Source organism: Diabrotica virgifera, chromosome 4 (genome assembly GCF_917563875.1).
Source record: "Diabrotica virgifera virgifera chromosome 4, PGI_DIABVI_V3a".
Lineage (NCBI taxonomy): Eukaryota > Metazoa > Arthropoda > Insecta > Coleoptera > Chrysomelidae > Diabrotica > Diabrotica virgifera.
This window is the reverse complement of record NC_065446.1, coordinates 251,127,104-251,147,897: the sequence shown is the minus strand read 5'-3', so window position 1 is coordinate 251,147,897 and position 20,794 is coordinate 251,127,104. Positions and strand designations below refer to the sequence as shown.

General features: G+C 32.7%; 1 protein-coding gene across 4 annotated transcripts in view; it reads right to left on the bottom strand.

Annotated features, from left to right (window-relative positions):
- Positions 1–20,794, bottom strand: part of LOC114326188 (telomerase-binding protein EST1A-like) — a 412,813-nt gene that overhangs the window by 145,188 nt on the left and 246,831 nt on the right. For all 4 annotated transcript variants that reach the window (XM_028274455.2, XM_050648854.1, XM_050648853.1 and 1 more), the window contains one exon: positions 9,912–10,012. In XM_028274455.2, the coding sequence (XP_028130256.2) occupies positions 9,912–10,012 (101 nt within the window). The remainder of the gene's footprint in view (positions 1–9,911; positions 10,013–20,794) is intronic.

The following is a 20,794-nucleotide window of genomic DNA, read 5'->3' as shown; positions in this document are numbered from 1 at the left end:
TTTATTATAATTTTTGTGTCTTTGCATTTGTCATCCTCGGGAATAAGATATTTTTTCTACGACCGTTTAATAACATGCTCATTATTCGCTATTTTTTCATAGATAATAGCACCCATTACTGTACCTGTGAGTAATAATTCATTACTCACGGGCTGAAGTTACTCACGGGTCATTACTCACGGGCTGAAGTTAGATTCAAGTGACACATGCCCCTTTTAATATTAATCGTATACAAACTGCAAATAAAATTACTTAAAGTTGTTTATTTAATACAATAATTATTGTAATTTATATCAATAATTGACTTCGAAAAATTTTTAAAGGAATTTTAACTGTAACAATGTCAGTATATTTTTTACGTTTATATCTTGTTTACTAAAATTTTTGACGTTTATCATTTATTTTAGTGACAGTGACATTAGCTCATTTTGTTTATGTTAATTGGAAATTATAACTAATATTGTGTTTATTTTTCAAGTTATATTGTGTAAAAATATGTTATAACATATTATGTATAGTTATATTATTATATTATATAGGGTGTCCCAAAAGTAGAGGAACGGTCGAATATTCCGCGAACTAAACATCGGATCGAAAAACTGAAAAATACGTTTTCAATCATTTTCAAAAATCTATTCAATGACACCAAACACCAACCCCCACTACACCCCCTGGAGGTGGGGTGGGGGGTAACTTTAAAATCTCAAATGGAAACCCCTAGTTTTTCTTGCAGATTTGGATTCGTTACGTAAAAGTAGGGAACTTTTATTCAAGACATTTTTTCGATCTGTGGATAGATATTGCTACAATTGGAAAAAACGATTTATCCTGATATTATAGGTAAATTATAGAAACGGTCTAATATCTCGAGAAATACACTTCCAAATGAGAAACCAAAAAACAAGTTTTTAATATTTTTCGAAAACCTATCGATAAACACCAAACATGACCTTCTAACCCACCCCGTGGAGATGGGGTGGGGGGTAAATTTAAAATCTTAAATAGCAACCCCCACTTTTTATTGCAGATTCGAATTCGTCATAAAAAATTAAATAACATTTAGTCGAAACATTTTTTAAAATTGCTGATAGATGGCGCTAATAAATCGTATTTTTCCAATTAAAGCGCCATCTATCAACAATTCTAAAAAATGTTTCGAATAAATGTTGCTTAATTTTTCATGACGAATCCGAATCTGTAATAAAAAGTGGAGGTTGCTATTTAAGATTTTAAAGTTACCCCCCACCCCACCTCTAGGGGGTGGGTTGGAGGGTCATGTTTAGTGTTATTCGATAGGTTTTCGAAAAGTATTAAAAACCTTTTTTTTTGTTTCTCATTTGGAAGTGTATTTCTCGAGATATTAGACCGTTTCTATAATTTACCTATGGTATCAGGATAAATCGTTTTTCCCAATTGTAGCGCCATCTATCCACAGTTCGAAAAAATGTCTTGAATAAAAGTTACTTACTTTTACGTAACCAATCCAAATCTGCAAGAAAACTAGGGGTTTCCATTTGAGATTTTAAAGTTACCCCCCACCCCACCGCCAAGGGGTGTAGTGGGGGTTAGTGTTTGGTGTCATTGGATAGATTTTTGAAAATGATTGAACACGTATTTTTCAGTTTTTCGATCCGATGTTTAATTCGCGAAATATGCGACCGTTCCACTACTTTTGGGACACTCTATAGTTAAATGTAAATAAATATTAAGTATAACTATTGAAATACGTCCACCGACAACAGCCATTTCCTATTTATTAGATTAATTGACAGTAGGTACAAATTTAAGCTTATAATTTTTCGGAAACAAATAGAACTTATATTGACTATTTCTAGTTGTATTTTTACAATAAATAATAATTTGGTAATAGTAGGCAATCAATTATTCAGCCACGTACTAGGGGTAAATAGCATTTAGGTATTCTTGTAAATTATTATAATTTAAATCTCGAGTAGTTGATAATTAATTTTTTTACTAATTAAAATAAAAAAAGGTCGTAGAAAAAGTATAGTATTCTACTCGCATGTAATGGCTATTACTCACTCTGATGAATTACGACACTCGCCTACGGCTCGTGTCGCAAACTTCATCATCGTGAGTAATAGCCATCATTACATGCTCGTTGAATACTATATCGTTGATATACTATTATAATAATAGTAAGTATATTTAAAATATTTTTGTATTAAATTTGTCAGTATGTATGAGAAATCTTGTAACCTGTCAAAGCAAAAGGGATATAGCTCAATGGTAGAGCATGTGACCGGAGATCAAGAGGTCCCGGGTTCAAATCCCGGACGATTCATATTTTTTTTTTATATTTTTGGTATCGTTTTAATAAAATGTTTTTAAAACTGGTAGGTAAAGAAAGTTGGTTTATTATTTAAATAAAATAAAAATAACCTGTTAAGTATATTAATTTCGTTGAAATCATAATAATAGAAGTATAACTTCTTGCGTGCGTACAAAGTACACACACATTCTTTTTTATAAGATTGTGGCCTTTATATTGAATATGGAGGATTTGAAACTGTTTATTAATCTAGAAAGTGAAAGTGTTCTGCCATATGTTTGTTAAATGTTCTGCCAGTTTGACCTATGTAAATTTTTGGATAGTTATATCACATGTCAGTTTGTATACACTACTCTGTAATTGGTTTTTCTTTGGGCTCTTATTGTTCTTAATGTATTTATTAATGTTAATTTCTTGGATAATCAACCGCCTCTCGACCGGGAGTTGTATGAAAATGCATTGTATCGATTAAACGCACTAATACTCGACGTTAATGTGGGCTGGGCAGTGTATCTACGAGAGGCATTAGTGGATAATCGATTTAGGATCACTTTGAGCAGTTAGTGTAACCGTTTAAGATCCACGAGGAAAAAATTTCCTGTAGTTGGCTGTATACCATTTATTACAAAAAAAGAATGTGTGTGTACTTTGTACGCACGTAAGAAGTAATTCTTCTATTATATATAATTTCAACGAAGTAAGTATACTTAACAGGTTATTTGTATTTTATTTAAATATTAAATTAACTTTCTTATCTACCACTTTCAAAAAAATTTTATTAAAACAACCAAAAATTAAAAAAAATATGAATCGTCCAGGATTGGAACCCGCGACCGGTGCGACCTTCCAATCACCGACCCAACGCTCTACCAACTACGCCACCGAGCTTCTTTAAATGACACGTAAGTTTCGGATATAATTACACAACACGGTGACAAATAGACATATAAAAATGTTATAGCTACATAATATTTTATTATCTTACTACAGAGAAAGACAACTCCAAAAATTATAATAAATAATACATTTACTAAAAACACTAATATATTCTTTTAATGACTTATTTGCACTGATGCAAATAAAGTCGGGTCCATAGATATTTCGCCCGTCGGCAAATTAAAACAGATAACATTTGTATGTTATGAAATTCGAGTAAACCGATGTCCCTTTGTTAAGGCACATGCCGGTATTTTTACAACCGGGTTACTCATCGTAAATCAATCAGTTTAACACTTGAAAATGTATACTTGGGGATTAGTATAGTTAAAATTGATAGACGATTATATTTAGATGAAATATTAAGCAACAGAATTGAAACTTTTTTTCTACTTTTAAGGACAAAAAAGCAAGTTCATTAGCGGAACGTGATTCAAAATTATTCTGCAGATTATAATTGAAGCAATATTTGATTAAAACATCTCATTTTTGGTGGTAAAAATATATTAAATACATATATTAATTTGTCTGGACTAAAGGTGGTAAAAGATCGTCTGGAGTTATATTTTTGTTTGAATTTGCCGAACGGACGATAAGATGGTGTCAACTTTACATACATACCTATCTTGAACGATTAGCAACGAACTATTACTGTAGGTGTGCGCATGCGCGCAGATTTATGAAATTTTACTCTCAATCGCATCGCGCCTAAAGAAGAATAACTTCAAAAACCATAAAATCCTTTATAAAATATATATTTGTTACAATCCCTATACAGGGCTACATCACGAAACAGAAATAGTTTTCAATCGGTTTACCGATCATCATCAGTGTTTTGGTAAATACCCTTTATAATTAATCCGTCACAGGAACATAGAAATAAAATGTGAACTTAAACACGGATGTTTAAAATATCCAATGTTTCATGCTCGAGGTACCATTGAGCTCAATTTGACTTGTTCACATCATGGCTGTATGGAAGCAAGTAAGTGCCCAGTCCAAAAAAAGCTCCAGGGTATGACCTGATCAACGGGAAAGTACTGCAGCAATTGACATGCAAAGGTCTGAAAATGATAACGCAAGTATTTAATGCAATATTTAGGCTAGGTTACTACCCAGAACAATGGAAAGTTGCTCAAATTATTCTCATACCTAAGCCAGGGAAAAAAAAACTCAGGTGACTTCATACAGACCAATAAGCCTGCTACCTCTTCTATCAAAAATCTTGGAAAAACTTCTCCTTAACCCGGCACCTGCCACGTGGCTTTGCAAGGCGCCAACTTCCACGTGGGGTGCTCACATCACCCCTTAAAAATTTTACTTTATAAACAAAATATTGTGTTGAGTTACACAAGTATATAAAAAAAACATGCTTTATTAACTTATTAGCTACTAATATATTATAAAAGTTAAAAAATAAAATTAAAAAGGTGTGATAAGCAAATTAGCAAGTACCAACCCATAATAAATAAAATGAAGTAAAATATCTAAAAAAATTAAGATTTATTGAGTATAGAGACTATATTAATGATTTAAATCAGTTGTTACAATAAAAAATGTAAATCTGACCTGTTTATCAAAAACACAAAAAAAAATTTAAAACTTAAACTGCCAGATGATGACACCCCGATTCCACTTTAGAGCTAAAAGTTCAGAATGGCACTAAAGAACCACTTAAAACGCAAACAGATCTATGCTATATAATATTATATAAAGCTACTATGACGCACAGCACGGTTAACAAACTTGAAATACCAAATATTTGATAAAAATGTGTTATGGGGTGCTAGCAGCACCCCACGTGGTAGGTGCCGGGTTAAACAATTATCCCCAGTTATAGAAGAAAGGAAACTAATTCCCAACACCAATTTGGGTTCAGAACACAACACGGAACGATAGAACAGGTACATAGACTGGTAAAACACATCAGAAGTGATCTAGAAAATAAAATGTATTGTTCTGCTGCATTCCCGGACATTGGTCAGGCCTTCGACAAGGTATGGCATGCTGGTATGCTCTTTAAACTAAAGAAAAACCTTCCCCATCCTTTTTATCAAACTCTAAAAAGCTATATTTCCAACCGACATTTCCTAGTCAAGCAGGATAATGAATACACAAGCCTAAGACCAATAAAAGCCGGAATACCACAAGGAAGTGTCTTGGGACCGATATTGTACTTGCTCTACACTGCTGACCTACCCACAAGTAACAGAACAACGTGTGCAACTTTTGCTGATGACACTGCTGTACTAGTCTCTCACCATGATCCAAATACAGCATCCAGAACCCTTCAGAAAGACCTTAATAATATACAAAGATGGCTTAAAAAATGGAAGATAACGGCGAATGAGAGTAAATCCATCCATGTAACCTTCACCATGAAAAGACAAACATGTCCATCTGTAACATCTAAATGAAACGCAACTCCCACAAACCGATACTGTCAAGTACCTAGGAATCCATCTTGATAGGAGATTAACTTGGCAAAAGCACATTTTTACAAAAAGAAAACAACTAGGAATAAAATTCCGAGAAATGTAATAAAATTCAGCTATCTCTTGAAAACAAACTGCTGATATATAAAACTATATTAAAACCAGTGTGGACAACTATGGTATCCAACTTTGGGGGACAGCCAGTCAAACTAACCTAGAAATACTGCAGAGAGTCCAGAACAAAGTCCTTAAAACAATGCTGAATGCCCCTTGGTACGTGCCAAACTATGTGATAGAGCAAGACCTCAATGTGCCATCCATAAAAACAGTAAAACAGTAATGTTAATTATCATTATGATAATTAACATAATTGATTGATTAATTAATTATTAATTAACATAAGTTATTAACATAATTGATCAATAAATCTCATAATTGTAATCAATTATGTTTTCAGCAATCCAAACAAAGTTGACATTGACAGTTAATGACAGTAATTAAATATTTGATAATGATCAGTTGATTCCATTTTTGATTAGGGTTCGAATAACCGGCCCCTAAATTTACATAAAAACGTGATTTTAATTAACTAACTTATGAATGAAGATAGTGATTCTGCAGTGGGATCTTAGACTATTAAGTTTTACCAGTGAGATACTGATATAAAGACGCCCACTCGTACGTTTCTTTCTAATTGCGCTCAATAATAAATAACAAAAAAACAGTTACACTAATACGGAATATTAAAATAATAACTCAATTTAAATACACGTAAGACACGAAAATTTCGGTCGGACAATAGCAGCGAGAAACGGACTTGTTGTTATGTTATGGATAACCGATGTGATTACCGTTCTTTGGTACATTTAAGAAAGTTCCCAGAAATCTTTTTTATTGTTTGGTGTGAGAATAAAAAACAATGGCTTTGCAGTTATATTTTTTTCTTAAATTGGGTTTTTAATGTGGAATTAAGATCCTCGATAAATATGAAAACAGCAATTTGAACTTGAACTTGTGTTTAGAAACAAATGTTAGAACGATACAGTACTTCCAGCAGACAGTGTCTCTAACTTTGAACATCACCCCATCTTTCTAAGGGGTGTCTGTGTCTTCATTTATCTGTCTATCAAATATTTTAATGCATTTAACTCTTCTCGTTTCGATAATTTGAATTATAGCGTTATTTCTTTGCGTCACGTCAGTAGATGTGGGATGTGGCAATTGTCATATAAAAGTTCTATCGTTGTATGGTTTCTTGACAGGTAGCAGGTAGAAACCTACTCTTTTACGTTCCCAGTAGAAGATAGATCTACTTCAAACTGCGACCCAGCCCAAGTGAACCTTAGTTATCTTCCAATAGCCTGATACCTGGAAGAATTTATGTCCTAGACCCATTCTCTCACGTAATTACCAAAGTATATCTTTCCATATCCTACTCTGAGGTCAGGCAGGTGGAGAAAGTATAGTCGGTTCGCTAAACTCAGACACAACTCTAATGATTTTAGTAGGTAATTTTTTTGTTTTTTGTACTAAAATTACTAATTATTTAGTAATTATTATCTATTTAGTAATTATTTTTTTGCCAATTTTATTAAATTGGCAAAATTACTTACTAAAATCACTAGCCAGTTGTGTCTGAGTTTAGCGAACCGACTATATTACATACATTGAAAATTATATAAGCGGACTATTCAAATTTTTCGAAAACAAAAATTCGTTTTATAAACTTAGCTCCTTCATTTTTGGCCATAAAAAGTTTTTTCAAAAATGATTTTATAGGATTTTTGAAGAGCTATAAAACTATTAGCCCGGGAGGTAGTGTCAAATTTAACCGGAGCATTTTAGCATGGCTGTTTTCTTTTTATTTAGTTACGTGTTCCAAAGCTTATTAACAAATTATGTGTCAGCTGGCCCAAATCCGGGGATTTTAGCCAAGAAAAGGTAAAATGTGAAACTTGAAGGAAAAACGCTACAACTTATATGTCAAATATTTATCTCCATGACTTACGTTTATAATAGCCAAGAGTACCTAGCTACTGGCTTTCACCCAGACGACTCGGGTTCAATTCCTGGCCCAGAAAATCTTTTTTGTTTTTAAAATTGACATTTTGATTTGGAAAATAATTATTTTTTGATAATACCACGTTTTTATTATTTATACGACACAATATAAAACAGTCTGTATGTCTTTTATAGAATCGTAAACTTTCCATTTGATCATATATATTCAGCTGACGCTTTTTTCTTACAATCTAAAATTCATAAATTAATGATTTATACTTTTTAATCTTTGGCAAACTACATAGTTCAAGAATATTTTTTATTATTAACTAGCTGACCCGGCAAACTTCGTACCGCCTTAGAACTAAAAAATAATGTTTAAAAATTAAAAACCTAAAAATTACCAGAAAGCCATAAAATACTCAAAAATATTGCGTATACTTTTTTTTCTAATAAACAATATGGTTTTTGTGGTGTCTGCGTAAATAATGATTACTTAGATTGGTCGTATTAACTCAGAAACCTTCCCGGGTTCATGTACAACAACTTTGCTTGAGGTCATCATATGATCAAACGCATAGTTTACGATTCGATAAGGGGCATACAGACAAACATTCATATAATATATAAATATTTGACATATTATAAGGTGTAGCGTTTTTCCATCAAGTTTCACATTTTACCGTTTCTTTGTTAATAAGCTAATAACACATCATTTGTTAATAAGCTTTGGAACACCTAACTAAATAAAAAGAAAACGGCCATGCTAAAATGCTCCGGTTAAATTTGACACTACCTCCCGGGCTATATGTAAATTAAATTTCATAAGATTCCTTAGTTTTTAATTGGGGTGGGTTTAACGGGCTCGAATAAGGGGGTATTTGCTCGTAAATAGAGGTTTTAAACAGCTATATCTCTCTTAACTATTCACTGTAATGAAAATCTATGCACAAGGAAATTTTAGTTATTAAAAAAGCTACAATTTAGTAGTCTCATTTTGTTCGTATCTCCAGTATTTTCGGAGATATTTTGAAGAAAAAGATGAAAAATACGAAATTGCAAAAAATCTATTTTTGATGCAAATATAAAAGGAATTGAAGAAAGGTGAAGACCAATTTTTAATTAGGAGGGTAGTTAGGGGGTGGCTTTCACTGATTTTTTCGTAGAGAAAAGCAGGTATCGACCTTTTTTTTTTAATCATAAGTCGCTCAATTTTTGTGCTACAAACTTTTTATTATTATTTTTTGAAAGGTCTAATTGTATGCTTGAAAAAATATTATTTCAGTTTTCCTCGAAAAATGTAAAGTTTTCCCGTTATTTGGCTTTGAATATTTCAAATTATGCATTTGACGAAAAAAGCTAACTTTAACATGCCGTATCTCCGTTCGTATTGGTCGTAAAAATATTATAGAAAAATAATTTAGGTTGTGTTACTAAAAGATACAACTTTGATATCTACAGTTTTTTTGATTAAATGCATATTTTTCGAGTCATTCTCAAAAAACCCTCAAAAAAGGTGGATTTTTTCGTCGAAAAACTGTTACTTTCAACCGCGAATAACTAGAAAAATATTAGTTTTACGAAGAAAACGTAAAAAACATTTTTTTCTTAGAATTACTTTTTACATCGATTTACATGGTTAAAATGCATTAAAAATTCCCACCCTCGAGATGGGGTGGCAACCACCCCCAAGGTTTTAGCGTACAGCGGCATGATATAGAAAATGATCGTTGGACTATTCCCTACCTTTTATAAAAATTTCAAGTAAATCCATGCTGGACGAAAAAAATGCGAGCAAAAATGCTTCATTTGCTGGCCTAAAGGGAAAAGGGAAGTGTTAGATGAAGAGATGAATAAGAAGTTAGATATAAAAAGCTGTAAGGGAAGGGTGAGAACACAAGACATTTTATGGAAATAAATTTTTACTAAGTTACAATTAATTTAAAAGAATTATCTTTGTGAACGGAATGATAGTGTAGACATGTGATATTTCTGTATAATTAACTATTATTGATTCATGTTTTGGTTCAATTTAGCTTAATTTTTATCCTCACTAGGTATATTCGCTATAAACTGAATAGTGATATCTTATTCCAGTTAATTAATCTATGAGATAATTATTGATAAATGTTTCATCGCATACGGAAGTATGTATCTAATCATTATATTCATTTACACCCCCGCTGTCTTAGCAAAATACCAGCTCAAGCCAAGTGATAAATTAAGCGAAATTCATTAATACTGACCTTCTTGTGGCTCTTTAGCGAAACTCACTGCCTGACTTTGATCCATCTGCTCCAACAAATTCATCAAAGTTGCCAACCTGCTCCAACAATCACCGGGAGATCTGTAACAACGTCGTCAATGAACAATACATCAAGATAAAGGGGAGTCAATTCCACCAAATGACAACTTTAGGACAATATCAATTATTGTAAACTGATGGATGCACGATTAAAAGTTATTTTATAAACGTGATATTGCTTTTCAAATGCTGGATTTTTTTCTACAGTAATTAGTAAGATTGTTTGCTACTTTTCAAGAACATAGAAATCACGAACAAATAAGATAGAACATCTGATGTGGTTAGGGCATGTAAACCGGGGGTCAATCCAAGCCAAGTGGTACAAAGGTGGTTGCTTGACTATTTTTCAGTCTATAGAGAGTACAAAATTGCAATCATTTTATTTTTTAAAAATTTAGTTTGCCGATGACGACCATTTTTGTTAAAGCGTGTCGATCATTTTCACGGAAAACATGGCTTCGCTCTAGCCAATATTTTTTCTGAGGTTTGTCCTAGAACAATAAATCAAAAATCAAACTTTTTAGAAAAGTATGCTCTAAAAAAACAGCCTATAGCATTATTTAATTTCAAACTACCCTTAATGCCTTAAATGAACCTCAAAGTTTGAATAGGTAAACTGATAAACTTCCATTTTCAGCATTTTTTTAACAGCATAAGGCAAGCCGATATTGGTTTTTAATTTTTTTCTGGAAAAAACATACGTACATACATACTTTAAATAAAAAAAAGTTTGAGCTTTGAGACTTGAGTAAATTTTTTCAAAAAAAATCTCAAAGTTTGACCCCTTATATCTCTGATGGGCACGCATGAAAAAATTTGAAATTTCGCGGAATGTTAGCCCCCAGCAAGTAGAATAAAGAGTAAAAATTTACAGACTTACGTTACAGACTTACGTCATATAGAAGTTACAGGCCTGAAAAAATGGTCAAAAATCAAAATGGTCAAAATTTGAGCGTTTGCGGGCAGGGTAATTAAAATTCAAATAAACTGTTTAATGAAATAAAAATTAATCTATTTTCACCAGATTTCACAATGAATATAAATTTATACAGGGTGGGCCAAAGAAAAGAGTCCAACTCGATATTTAGCAATATTTACCTATTAGATTTTAAGGAAATGCCGAAATAGATACATTTTTATTTTTATTATATTGCAACTTTTTGGGATAATATATTTCATACTACGTGACGTCATCCATCAAAGCGTGATGACGTAATCGATGATTTTTTTAAATGTTAATAGGGGTGTTGTGGCAACTAAAAATACATTGTACTGCTGTCAGAAAATAGAAAAACATTTTATTTCACAAATAAACATTTCTTTTCGCTTAAATTAAATCACAAACAGCCTCCCACTTACCTCTTGACAGTTTGTAACATATAATTTAAGCGAAAAGCAATGTTTATTTGCCAAATAATTTTTTTTTCTGATTAAAAAGGGTTCAAGGCAGGTTTTGTTTATATTCGATTCAGAGTTGGACTACCATCTCCATATAGCAACTATTTCAGCATCCTTATGCATCATCAGTGAAGTTTATGCAGTCACAACTCTGAAGGGAATACAAACATTCTGCCTCTTTTAAGGCAAACCATCGCGATGCAATGAACCCACCTTTTGAGACGCAATCCAGCGACATCTCTCGTATTACGAGGAAAACAACGAAAAGCCCCAGATACAAAGTTTACTACTTTTTAAACAATTAGAATAATTGAAATAAAAATATAATAAACAATATTTTAAATCTAAGACTTTTCGTTAATAAACTGCTTTCTGGCTGCATCCCATATCCCCGGATTTTACAATATATAATAACGTAGAGACGACGAAAATAGGAGAAAGCAAATAAAGGACACTTAGGCCACGCATTTACCTTCTCTTCGTCTAGGAAAAGGACCGAAAGACAGTTTCTAAATACTCAAAAACTGAGTAAAATGAAAAAGATTAAAAAGGGTTCAAGGCAGGTTTTGTTTATATTCGATTTAGAGTTGGACTACCATCTCCATATAGCAACTATTTCAGCATTTTTATGCATCATCAGTGAAGTTTATGCAGTCTAGTTTTTCTATTTTATGACAGCAATAAAATGTATTTTGAGTTAAATAAATTACATACATTCTACTTTTTGTGTCAATTAATTTAATTCAAAAATTATTTTTTGGCCACCCTGTATAAATAATTATATTATTGTTTATACTACTGAACAGAGAATTGAACATTCTTTCAAATGAGATAACATACGACCCCTATTACCATTAAAACAATAATCGATTACATCATCACGCACAGGTGGATGACGTACGTCACTGACGATGACACGTCATGGAGACGTATGAAATATAATATAAAAAAAATTTTAATTTAAAAATAAAAATCGACCTGTTTCGGCATTCCCTTTAAATCTAATAACTGTCAAATATCAAGGTGAACTCTTTTCTTTGGCCCACCCTGTATAAATTTGTATTCATTGTGAAATCTGGTGAAAATAGATTAATTTTTATTTCATTAGACAGTTTATTTGAATTTTAATTACCCTGCCCACAAACGCTCAAATTTTGCCCATTTTGATTTTTGACCATTTTTTCAGGCCTGTAACTCTTATATGACGTAAGTCTGCAACTCCAAATTTTTACTCCTTATTCTACTTGCTAGGGGCTAACAATCAGCAAAATTTCAAATTTTTTCATCCGTGCCCATCAGAGATATAAGGGGTCAAACTTTGAGATTTTTCAAAAAATTACGTTTTTGAGATTTTTTTGAAAAAATTTACTCGTCTCAAAGCTCAAACTTTTTTTATTTAAAGTATGCACGTACATCTTTTGCAGAACAAATTACAAACCATTATCGGCTTGCCTTATGGCTGTTAAAAAAATGCTGAAAATTGAATTATATCAGTTTACCTCTTCAAACTTTTAGGTTCATTTAAGGCCTTAAGGGTAGTTTGAAATTAAATAACGCTACAGGCCGTCTTTTTAGAGCACACTTTTCTAAAAAGTTTGGTTTTTGATTTATTGTTCTAGGATAAACCTCAGTGAAAATATTGGCTAAAGAACGAAGCCATGTTTTCCGTGAAAATGATCGATACGCTTTAACAAAAATGGCCGTCATCGGCAAACTAAATTTTTTAAAAATAAAATAACTGGAATTCTGTACTCTCTATGGACTGAAGTTTAAGAGGTGGAAAAATAAAAAATATTAAAAATAGTCAAGCAACCAACTTAATTTATATTGGACCACTTGGCATGGATTGACCCCGGGTGAAACAAAATGATCCAGCTAAAAAAACGCTCCTTGGCAGACCCATTAGTCAGAGAAGAATAAGAAGACTCAGAATAAGGTTCTTTGATAGCATCGTTGAAGACCTTAGAGATGTACGTTAGGGTGCATCGAAAAAATAAAAGTTAGAAATTTTATATCTAATAGCGTGAAAAAGTTGCTAGTGTTATTTTTCAGCATATTAGTATCTTTAATTTTTTTTTCTAAGCGAATTTTCTGCCCCCCAACGACCTTGAATTTTATTAAATATCTGATTTTTATGGAAATTTCAATTTATATTATTTGGAATAAAATATGTGCTAACTCGATCTAAGATCAATTAAAGAAAACTTAAAATGTTGTCAGTTACAATTTTAATTAAAGTTTTATTTGTTTTTTCAGTCTCCCCAATTCCTTTGAAATGTCCCGCTTCGTGAGTCCGTACGTGTAATTTTCACTTGTTTGGTGCGATGCCTTACTTTGTTATTATTGTTGTTTGTAAATTAAAGATTTTTAAAATAGATAAACCAGGACCATGGGGAATAAAATCAAGATGTGCTGTGGACCGCCCCATTTTTGGGTAACCACCAAATAATACCTGAAAATGTTTTACCGAAATACAAATAAGCGATGAAGTTTTGTTGTTGCAAGAGGATAAAAAACTCAGCAAAAAAGAGTCAGAATTTTCTGGTATTGCCGAACAGGTTGCAATTAAATTGGAGGAAATATGGAAAAAGGCTTTAATTCTAATAATTTAACATTTAAAAGAAGAAAGTTACCGACGCAAAGACAAAACTTTAGCTCAAGTAAAAAACAGTACCAAGTTTTATGGTCAATCGATCGTGGAAGAACACATAACACTTATGCATGAGCCAGGGTGCAAATATTTCGGATATGAGTATCCGCTGTCTGGTATATCAGAGAGTATCAAATCCAGCTGTTGCATGTGACGAAACAGTCGTAAATACTGGCGTTAAGGGTGATGTAATACGACTGTTAGAAGAACATCTTAAAAACCGCTTCAGTGGTTTGTATGTCTGCTACATTCACATGATCTACCCCCTGGACATCAAAAGAAGTTTGCCAGTGACCAAATCAAAAAACGTGAGGGTCTTCAAACTTTCTCCGATAAAAATTTTGATTCAAACGACTACTTTGAGTAATTAACTAACAAGAATATCACCTTAAAAGACCACCTATATTCTCTAGATTTTCGAGAGACAATCTGCGAGATTTTATTAAGAATCCTAACTTAGACCCTTTTAACATTGAAATTGAGAAATATCACTGCCACAAACAATGTGTAGAACGATGTGTAAAGCTTGTGACACAAGCTTCTCTAGCAGTTTGTGGAGCGTCTTCGAGGGATGTATTTATAAAAACTCAAATTGATTCCAGAAAAACTATGCTTCACTTTAATGCTAAATCGGAAGACATCCTCGAATAGAATGCTTTTACCATATTTTTTTGTAATATTTATATACCTAATTTTTTACTTTGATTTATATTTATTTTAGTATTAAAAAACTTGGGTGACGTCAGGGAGACGGATAACTTAGGCTATTTTGTTATAAAAAGAATGTTTTAGTATACTTTTCTTAAGTAAAATTTTTAATTGCCTTGTGGAACCAGAAAATATTTTCCAATTTAAACCGAATTTATTTATTCGGTATAGTTCTATAAGGTATTACATTTCCCTTACAAAAGAAATTCGCCTATTAATGTATTTTTTCTAATTTTTAGTTGCCGTGGGGGGCAGAAAATATTTTTTTATTTCAACGCAATTTTACTAAAATACTAAATAATGTATTAGGCAATTTTTGTGAGCTATTACATTTTCGTTTCGAAATAAAAATTTTTTTCGTCTGTTAACATTTTTTCAAAATTTTTAATTGTCTTGGGGGGACAGAAGATATTTTTCAATTTCGAAAAAATTTTACCAAAATACTTGACAGTTGATTGGGCAACTTTTGTGAGGTATTACTTTTCCATCGCAAAAAAAATTTGTTTTTTCGCCTTTTTCGATGCACCCTAATGTACGTGCTTGGCGGAGAAAGGTGATGGATAGGGACGACTGGAAAGAAATTCTTGTAAAAGCCAGAAGTATATTTATAATCGTAATCAATTTACTTTATTATGGTGCCGAAGTATGGACACTAAATTTTACGATGTAGTAACAATAAGCAAAACTAACTGTGTTTAACATGCGTTAGTATAGTATAGCAGGTAGTATAGTATAGTATAGCAGCATATAGTATAGTATAGTATAGTATAGTTAGAATAGTATAGCATGCGTTACAGAGTTACAAATAACGAGACATTGAGAAGAATTGGGAGAGAAAGAAGAAGTAGAAATAACGGCAAAATAAAGAAAACTGCAATAAGACATAAAAAAACTGCAGTGAAGCTGCGTGGTGAATCTCCATTTCTTTTGAAGATGATTCCTTATCAGCCACTTCTGGGCCTACAAATACAAAGGTTTCTCTCGAGTCTTGTTTTGCCAATAAATCTGTTGCTCGTTCATTCCCTTGCACTCCTTACTGACCCGGCGACATATTAAAGACCCTTTGTTTTTTTGCCAGGTTGTTAAGGAGATCTTTGCAGTTTCTCACCAGTTTTGCTTTAATGGGTCTTTACTGTCAAAATAGCCTCTATAGACCAGGGCGCATCTGTAAAAATATTAGTACATTTGGACGTTGAGAGGTGACTCATATTTTTTTGCAGAAATTGCTTGAAAATAACTCATATAATAAATTTCGAGTTATCCTCCCACTCAAAAAGGTCCGGAACATTGTTTAAATAATCAAAGTGTCAAAAAATTAAGGAAACATTCGATTTTTTTCTTCGTTTTTTGATTATAACTTTGAAAGTATTCATGTCTGAGAAAAGCTGTACTGACATAAAAGTTGCGCAATTAAATTTCCTACAATATAAAATTCGTTAAAATTTTTAAAAATTGTCACCCTTGTTGCAAAATAGCAATAATTGCGAAAAACGATAAAAAACAAGTATTCGCCTTTTACGTTTTTCAACCATTTATGCTACACTTAGGACCTTCATATTTTACCAAGAAAAACTTTATGATATAAGAAAATAATACTGTAAATTTCATTAAGATCGATTGAATAGATTTGGCAAAATAAATTTTGCAATCCAGCTTTCGCCAAAAAAATTAATTTTTTCAAAATCTTGCAGGACTGAATATAAAGCAGACAGCAAGTTTAATTTTTTTACATATAGAAGAATAACCTTAAAAATAAAAAACTGGAGAAAAAAAGCACGAAACAGATCAGAATGGAGAAGAATCCTGGAACAGGCCAAGACCCAGAAAGGGCTGTCGAGCCAGTGATGATGATGATGAATCGAACACCGCTGTCCTGCGCGTAGCACCAAAAATTAATATTTATTTAAAAAAATTCCTGACGCCGTGGTAGTTACTGGATTTTAATTTTAAAAATTGCAAATGAAAGGTACGGTAAGAATTTTTTGTGCGAAAGCTGGATTTCAAAATTTATTTTGCAAAATCTATTGCACCGATATTAATAAAATTTACAGTATTGTTTTACTATATTATATAGTTTTTCTGGGTAAAATATGAAGGTCCTAAGTGTAGCATAAATGGTTGAAAAACGTAAAATGCAAATACTTGTTTTATTATAGTTTTTTCGTAATTATTGCTATTTTGCAACAAGGGTGACAATTTTTAAAATTTGTAAGCAATCCTATATTGTAGGAAATTTAATTATGCAACTTGCATATCAGTACAACTTTTCTCTAAAGTGAATACTTTGAAAGTTATAATCAAAAAACGAAGAAAATAATCGAATTTTTTCTTCATTTTTTGACATTTTGACTATTTAAACAATGTTCCGGACATTTTTGAGTGGGAGGATAACCCAATTATTATTATAGGAGTTAATTCCAAGAAATTTCTGCAAAAAAAATATGAGCCACCTCTCAAACTGGGGGGGCGCGCCCCCATTGGGGGGCGTGAGGTCATATCAGGGGGGGCGCGAGACAAGTTGAACATTAAATTAAATTTAGTTATTTTTCTAAAACTCAAAATTAACCGGTTGTTAAACTGTGTCTGGTAACGCAGAGTAAGCAAAAGTTATCTCAAATAACTCTTTTTGACAACACTGTGAAACGCCGCATTGATGATAGGACCGAAGACATACAAAACCAGGTAGTTGATGCAGTAAAATAATCGCCATTTTTTGCTATTCAGCTAGACTAGAGTACTGACATAGTACAATGTTATCAGTTAATTGTTTATGTTCGGTATATTCAAAACGAAAGAATGAAAGACGAGCTACTTTTTTCTACAGAGTTGGAGACTGGAGACCACGACAAAAGCTACTAATGCTATGAAAGCAGTGTGAGAGTTTTTTGACAAACATGAACTCTCTTGGCAAAAACTGATTAGTTTATGTACGCAGATGGCGCACCTTCAATGCTTGGTTTTCGCTCAGGCTATTTGCAATTAGTAATAGAGAAAAATGCTGATGTGATTGGGATACATTGTTTATACATCGACAAGCCTTGGCAGCAAAAACCCTTCCAAATGAACTTATGGCTGCCTTAAAGTTGTGTATTAAAGTAGTGAAGTACATAAAAAAACAGTGCTTTGAATACTCGACTGTTTAAAACTCTTTGTGAAGATTTAGAAAGTGATTACAAAACACTACTACTTCATATAGAAGTACGATGGCTCTCAAAAGGAAACATTTTGGTAAGATTATTTGACCTTTGAGATGAAGTAATCACCTGGGAACATCAAAAGCAAAATGAGCTAAACATGGCCTTTAAAAAACATTGTACCCAAGTAATATTGGCTTATTTGTCAGACATGTTTGACTCGTTGAACAGCCTTAACCTAAAACTGCAGGGTGGAGACTCAAATATAGTAGTTACTCATTGTGGTGGAGGCTTAATTACTCAACTTTGGAGGCGTAAAATATCAGCAAACCCCTGAAATTATTCAAATTTCTCTAAAGTAGAGCCAATCTCAGAAGAAACACGCTTCAAGGATATTTATGAAGGATCAAGTTTGAAAATCGAAATATCAAATCATTTGGAGAGCCTAAATGAAGAGTTCCAGAAATACTTCCCAAACACTTGTGACAATTTTATTTACAGAATGTCAACTGATCCATTCCATGTCAACATAGACTCCCTGCCTGAGTCACTTCAAGAAGACGCTTTGCAAATAAATCCAAATGATTTTCTGCATGATTCCTCTGCCAAATATTTTGTTATAATGGAAAAACCTTCATTTTGGTTAAAATGTTTCAAAGTGTATCTTATTGTATCACGGGAAGCTCTTCATTTATATTTGCCTTTTTCAAGTAACTATTTGTGCGATTTTCAACACTTGTGGCAATTAAAACAAAGTATCGGAATAAACTTGATGTTGCTAGTGACTTGTGTTGTGCACTTACTAAAACTCGGCCACGAATAGGCATACACGTAAATAAAATGCAAGCACATCCCTCTCACTAACCAACCTAATCTATTTTTCTTTTATTAATAATTTTTGGATTTTATGGAAACTGATATTGTTGTATCTCATGGCAGAATAATTAAATGTTTTGTTTTCAAGCTAATTCTTATTTGTTTTTGTTTTGTTCCTATTTAGGAGCATATAATTTATTGTAAAGGAGGGGGGGGGGGCGCGAGAAACTTTCATTTCAACAAAAGGGGGCGTGGTACAAAAAAGTTTGGGAACCCCTGCTCTAGACTATCTCGTGTAAATGTTGATTTTCTTTGCTTTGGGGTCTTCATCCATGATTTCCTGAATGCGTCCACCAAAGCAAAAAATTTTGGCCTGGGACAGTTATATAGTGCCCTAGGCTATTATACGATTTATTATAATTACATGTCTGCCCAAAAACTGCCCATGGTCCTGAACCAGTACCATGGGCAGTTTTAGATCTTCAGTGAACCATATTGAGTTACCATTAATATTTGGGACTTTTTCTGTTAATCTTCTCCTCCTCCTAAGTGGAGATCCACAACCTCTATCGAGGTTGTCGATCAATACAAGTTTCTCTCTGTTCTGGGCTTGATGAATTAAGTAATTCCCTGTTGTGTGGGTCCAATATCTGATGTTTCGGAGTCAGGATTTTTCTTTCTTCTTATATCACTTTTACCTTCGATTTTGCCTTCTAATATAATCTTCTCAGTGTAAAACTTAATGCTGGTGTCACTATATCTGATTTCGTCATAAAGATGGATTCCTCAAGAGTTGTCCCAGTAGTCTTTGTGTGACTATTCAATACATAATTTGGTCTCCAAATATTGTTTGCTTTAAATCTCAAGATGGTCGTTAAAGCTACAGTCGAAATGTATAATTCCAGCGGAATGAGACCTGTAGTAGCCTCTAAAGTAGCCGTTCACCCGAGTTCCCTGCTTGAGACACCCATTGCTGCAGGTTCAGTAAGTATTTATTAATATTGCTTTTCTTGATGTATTCATTCAAGATTTTTCCATGGTTTCCATGAATGAAGTCTTATAGGCATGTATGATTTTGCTAGGTTGTAATCTGTTTTTCCTAGTTTGGGAATAAACGCCACCCTCGTTCTTCTCCAAGCTTTGGGAGTTTTCTTGTTGTTAGCTTGTTTTAAGTTTTTCACGTTTCCATGCTACTTTTGGAAACCGCGACTTAATTATCCGAATTACATGCCCATACCATCTTAACGGGTGTTCAACATGTAACAGTTGGTCTTTTCAGTCCCAATTTTTAAGCTGATACACACCTAAAATTTTCAGCTCCTTTGTAAACCATTTTATACCTTTCGTTGACCCTTTTTTAAACTTCTGGTGGAATGTTTTAAGCCAACGAGTGAAAACCTTTAATGATCTGATGCTCAAATCTAGCGAAACTAAATGCTTGTTTGAACTCCAGGTCCGAAGTTTTAAAGGAAAAACGTTGAGTAATGGAGGAATTCAGTCAGTCGAAGAGCTAGGAATGTTTCTGGGATTCTGAGATTCTGTCTATAAAATTTTACAGCTTTGCTTAACAGACCAAAATAAATATATATTGAAAACAAATTGAAGAGTCTTAGATGCAGAATCCACCAATTTAATAAAAATTAAAATGGTAAATAGTAATTTAAACCTGAGACTTTTCGCGTTGAAAGTTCTTACTGGTACATCCTTAATCTGCGACTTTTTCAATTAATAAGACAGCAGACGACGAATATAGAAAACGAAAGGGAAACGATCACATTCCGCCTTCATTCGTCTCGGAAAAGGACAAATATATATTGTTATTAAAATTACTTCTAATCGGTATCGGTCAAATATGAGCCCTAATAATTACATGCTGAGGCTCATACAGAACTTTTACAACTCGAGGGGGCAATTTAAAAGCTGAAAGGTATATTTAACAATGTTTAGAAGATCATGTAGTGTCATTTTCCCGATTTGTTGGAGAAAACTTTCGTTTAATTTCATTAACGGCAGCCAAAGTTCGAAAATTTAGATTTTTTAAGTTTTTTTGGGTTATGATTGAAAATTACTCACTAAAATCTTCTCTTTCTAACGATATATAACACATTATAGTATAAA